Source organism: Palaemon carinicauda, chromosome 13 (genome assembly GCF_036898095.1).
Source record: "Palaemon carinicauda isolate YSFRI2023 chromosome 13, ASM3689809v2, whole genome shotgun sequence".
Classification (NCBI taxonomy): domain Eukaryota; kingdom Metazoa; phylum Arthropoda; class Malacostraca; order Decapoda; family Palaemonidae; genus Palaemon; species Palaemon carinicauda.
Genome location: NC_090737.1, coordinates 1698616 through 1704165, shown reverse-complemented (window position 1 = coordinate 1704165; position 5550 = coordinate 1698616). Strand labels below are relative to the sequence as shown.

General features: G+C 40.0%; 1 protein-coding gene across 2 annotated transcripts in view; it reads left to right on the top strand.

Annotated features, from left to right (window-relative positions):
• The first annotated feature begins 3551 nt into the window (after positions 1–3551).
• The window catches only part of LOC137652122 (serine-rich adhesin for platelets-like), a 51549-nt gene continuing 49550 nt past the window's right edge, over positions 3552–5550 (top strand). The window contains exon 1 of one of the 2 annotated variants that reach the window (XM_068385326.1): positions 3552–3808. In XM_068385326.1, the coding sequence (XP_068241427.1) occupies positions 3561–3808 (248 nt within the window). In that variant the 5' untranslated portion in view covers positions 3552–3560. Of the gene's footprint in view, positions 3818–5550 lie in introns of both variants that reach the window. The other variant, XM_068385325.1, reaches the window with a different exon arrangement.

Here is a 5550-nt window from a genome sequence, read left to right as displayed (position 1 = left end):
AATGTCTGGCTCACTTCTTACTTTCTCCTTTCCCCCCCCCCCCTTGGGAAATAGCTCCGCAAGACCGAAGCATAGCTGACCTCGCCCATCTGCAGGTAAGAGTCATTTCTCTTGTGCATCCTGAGTATGAATGAATACTTTGTCTCCAGTACCTCATGAGGGAGGGTATTGGATATGTCTTAGAATCCTCGAGTTCCTACGTAAAGACAGGCCACGAGTCTCTTTCACACAAGCTTCTGCAGGCCGCTATCAGTGAGTTACCTTGTAACTACTATGATTTTAGCGAGGGTGGGGTTCCTACTAATTAGATCAAAATCAATGAGAAGGAATCCCGGGTCATAACCAAGACCAGTTGGTAGAACTTCCTCCCTCCTAAGAGTAAGTCACCCTATAAATAGCGAAGGTTTGTATCTGTGTCGGAACAAATAAATTTGGAAATAATTTGTATTTTTCCTAACATACAAACCTGGAGCTATTTATACAAATTGGCCCGCCACCCTGTCCCCCTAGAAGTCTTGCCAGAAAGCAAAAGTGGTTACTCAACCGACAGGTGTGAGTGAGCGGGATAGCTAGTCTACCCCAAACCCCTCCTGCTAACTAGCGGATGGGGTAATTATCCCTCACTAAAATTGTCTTGGCTGGTTTTCAGCATTGCCGAAAGTAATACCCTATAAATAGCTCCAGGTTTGTATGTTAGGAAAAATACAAATTATTTCCAAATTTGTTATTTTTATGATAAAGTTATATGAATACTTACCTGGCAGGTATATAAATATTTTAACTCCCACCCACCTCCCCTCAGGAGGCAGGTCAGGCAAAGATGATCTGAGGAACAGAAAAAGGGAATGGTTCTAAGTATCACCCTGTAAGGTTTGTTAACCACTTAACCGCACAACCACCACACGGCGGTTGCCGCGAGTTTTGAAAAGTTCTGCTGGACGACAGAGACTATAGCTATACTGTATATGTATAACGGCCAGCTAAGTATTCATAAAACTTTATCATAAAAACGTCATTTCATCAAAAAGAGACCAGCCAATAGTTGTCCAGCTATTCTTCCTTTACAGGGGATTGCTCCATTCTGGTTGTGGATCAGCAGGAGACTGTCATATGGGATGGAAGGATTCTTTGAAGTGTCAGAAGATTCATTAACTCGCACAAAGGCAGAGATCTTAATGACTCGTTCTATGATTGCCAAGATCTTTACAATCGGTTATGACTTGATGAGACTTCTTTTAGTGACAGAGGCGAGTTCTCACGGCCAACTCTCCAGCGATCACTCCAGTACAGTAGTTCTTGAAGTTTCGCCTCTCACCAACCAGCATTGCCCCTTAACTTCTGGTTTTGTTGTATTAATATGTGATGATCTAATATGGTAGCTGCATGACGATAAACATTGCGAGAACTCCACACCTCCGAGGAATCTGCTGTCCATAGACATATCAGGGGATGGGTGTGATGCCCACCTGAATATCCTTTGTCTCTGTGATATGATCAGTGGACGAAACTTGCCTGCTTTTCAACCTAAAGCATGCCTGCAGTGTTGCTACTTAGCAGGCTTTCCAAAAGGGCTCATTTTACTGACCTTGACAAGCAGGTACACTCTTGGGAAGTTAACACGGTAGAGCTGTTTGTAGGGTTTGTCCAGACAGGAAGACCTTTAGAGCTAACACACAGTAAACAGGAACTCATTGTAAGAGTCATTGGTGATTCTTACATCATTACTTTGTGGAAAGGCTTCTTTCTTCTGGTTTCTAGAGTACCTTGCTAATGCATTTGAACAAGCAAATTTTAGTATTATGCTCCCTATTCCCATTACATTGGTTGTTTGGTGATGCTTTCCAACATCCTTTGGATTTCTAGACATTTCTTCCTTTCTACCCAATTTCCCATTTCGCCTATTACTCATCAGTCTGTTGACAACATGGATGTTCAGCATGACCCTAATCCTCTTAAGCAGCCACCCGCTGAGTTATATCAGGATGAACTGTTTTTTTCTCTACCTTTATCAAGTAACCTTCTCAATCTTCACAGTAGGATACTGCCAACCCTCTATCCAAGTTTTGACTAGGTCATAGGTCTGGAATCTTTGTGAGGATTGAGAAGACTGATGAGGAGGTCCTAAAGAACTCTAGCTGCATGAAATGTTTTGCAAGTTTACAGTTCTCTCAAGCGATCCCACTTAAACCCATGGTACTGACGGCAGATAGTGCTTCAACCTTCGTGACTGGTCTCTACTACCGTAGCCCTGACGAAGCAAGGTAGGATATTGCATAATTTTTCCTGTGTCAAGTCATTTTGAAGGTTAGAAGATCTCTTCACTTTCAGTTTGTAGTTCACGACCTGAACTGAGAATTCACCTGTTTTTTACTTCAGTTCTTCGTCTTCTCTTTCCTACAAGAGTGGAGTAGCTGGGACCAGGAGGACTTGCCTTCCCTTATTATTGGGAGGATGATATGACACTTCCCACAGCAATAGAAGAAATATAAAAGATCTTGGAACTGTTCCTCCATGGCTTCCTAGGACAGTTAGACATGTTTTATTTACTGACAAAGAGTTGAAACACCATCCCAGATTCGAATACATAAAATCAGGCATACACTACAGAATATCCCAGCTCTTGAGAAGAACCTGTTGGAGACAGTTATAGAAGACAACCTTCTCTGCTCAATACCTATGGGAGAGTACTCACAGGTCCCTGGATACTGGTATTCTTGGTCCACTGATAGTTACTCTACACATAGTGTTGTCTACCTAGCTCCTTCTCAAGGCATTAAACATCTCTTGTAAGATATCGGTCACAATATAAGTAAAATGAGAGATAAGGTTGACTGGTTTTTTTACCTCTTCTTTTTCCCCTTAATTTGGGTGTAGTAGGCGCTTTATTTGCTGGGTTAGACGCTAGTTGCAGGTAAGCGGGATTATTAAGCAACTTTTCTGAACAAATAAATTTTTAGAAGTAGCCTATCTCTCCCCTTCTCTCAGTCGAGGGGAGGATGACTTTACGAAAACCTATTTGTCAAAAATTACCATATATTCTAGTGAAATATCCTTGATGATATACAGGTTCTTCCACAACTGCCTATCAGTCCATGGGTAATGGACCAACACCCGCTTCATATTTATGTACAAGTCGTTATGAGATTGAAAGGAGCCCTAAACAGAACCAAAGTGCTCAGATATTTACTGTGAAATTAAACCAGCCAGTCTCCTATTAAAAGATTAGTGTTTGTATTTGTGTAAGAATGATTCCCATTTTTTGAAGGTAACTTGTATTTCTCCTAACTATACAAATCTGAGTCCTTTGATTATACTTCCCGCCTCAACCACCCCGTAAGTCCTAGGTTAAAGGTCAAGGTGAACAACTCCATTGAAATTTTAACAGCTATACTGGAAACATAATCCTATTAAAGGGCTCAGGTTTGTATATTTAGGAAAAATATAAATTATTAAAAATTATTTCTGCTCTTTTCCTGTGGACAAAAATATACCGTAGTGTTTAGAACCATTTATAACTGACTTTAAAATTACTCTTTTCTTTTTCAGAGAGAAAATGGCATATGATAAAGCCAAAAAGGAACAAAGATGAAATTCTTAAAACTGACCAATTATCTCCCAATGCATTAATTTCTAGATGGAGGAGGCAACTAATTGTTCAAAGTAAAAATCAGCTTCCTGTACAAATAAAATCCAGACATCAACCTGTAAGATTATTGTCAAGGAAATCACACAAAGTAAAGGACAGTGAATTCCACCAAGAGGAGGAAAATGAAGAAATTTGGCAGCCATCAGTCAGATCGATATACAGGTACCGAAGGTATGGTTGGGTTTGTTTTAAAATAGGTAACTGATAATTAAAAAGAAAAAAATTCTCAGGTTCTACTGTGTAGCTAAGGTTTAAAAGATTCATTGTTTTTGTTGGGTGTTTTCATTGTGTCATTTGCAATGAATCTACAGGTATATAATTTTATGCAAAAGTGGATGTGATGGATAGCTCAAACCCTGTAACTATTGTATACAGTACATTAAAAGAGAAGAAACCTTGACTTCAGTTCTGATGGGAAAGAAACTGATCTTGCAAGTATTCCAAGGGTAGCTGAACTCCACAAGATCATACCGTAGTTGTTTTGCATGTGGTCTGGCTGATGGTGGTATCACTTATTTAGACTCATAACTCATAACACTAACCTAAATTATTTATTCATTAGTAAGTTTGAAACTGGATGAAGGTAAAATAGGAAGCTGGCCAGCCAAGTTATTACCACTGAAGTTTTTGTGTTTCTGCTACCCTCAGTGGCTGTTCAGGTGAAACCTATGCTGTGATGTTCAGTCTTTAGTTATACTGTACATAGAGTTTTTATTTACTGTACATTAAAACAATAAGTTGAAGCCCACTCAGTAGTCATTTTCGTTTTGCCTGCTTAAGGGTTGGCAAATGCCAGTATCTTCAGAGATGCAATGACTTTGTGTGTGTTGGTTACAATCTTGGGACCAAGGCAAGCAAGAAGTTCTATCTCCAGAATGCATTGCAGGCAAAGTACTTGGCCATGATAGATATGGCAGTAGTGAGTGTTTTTCCCATAGAAACTTTAGTCCAGCTCAAGGCTGTCCTAGGGTTATTCCTGTAGCAACAGGAACCCCTTGCTTTACTTGGTAACTCTTCCCCCTCCTTGAAATGCTGCTGTTCTCAGTTGCATCATTGTAGGAATGATGAAGTATATGTTCAGAGGACATAGGGACTTAGTGTATTATGTATTATAATGTCAAGTTACATGAAATACAAACATTGCTATGACAATTTAAAGTATTTCAGTATTAGATGATAATGGGGAGGGGTCTCATAGTGGTATTAATGAGGAACATCACTGTTAATCGTGGCATGTTAGCAAACACGGAGGGGTAGTCTCCTTTCTGCTTTGCATGTTGGCATGGAAGATACTCAAGTTGGTGGACTAATAATCTGATGAGAAATGTGGTGACTAATCATCTTTGCTGCAGCGATAGGTAGTAGGGACAGAGTGGTCCCTGTATCCTTGCTTGGTATGGAGACAGCTAGAATTGGGGGAAACAAATCCATTTGCCACGTGGTTAAATAGGAATCTATAGATTTTCTAGACTCTAATTCAAAGTCCTTGGATAATGTTAAAACTTCCAGGGATGGCTTGAATATTTATTCTTTCTCACCAATCTCCCTTATGCTGAGTGATAATCCTGGGGCTGATAAAGTTGGTTTCTCGTTAGCCTCAAGCGGAGTGAAAGCTGAATGGTGTACTGATCTGTTGAATCCTTTGGTTAAGACCACTGGAATTGCCTCTCTGGCCCTTGCCTATGCATTTGCCCTACCTGTCAATGATTCACAGGTCCATGAAAGGTCTTTAGTTTTGTTGGTGAAAGCTTTCTATTAGCTCCCATAATACACTTTTCTTGAAGGGTGCATGTTAGATGTGCAAAACAGTTAGTAAATCCTTGTCAGTGGTGTATGTGATGGAATGATCCATCTTTGGAGGTTGGCGTTGTTGGATGATTCTCATAATATATCCACTCTTCATT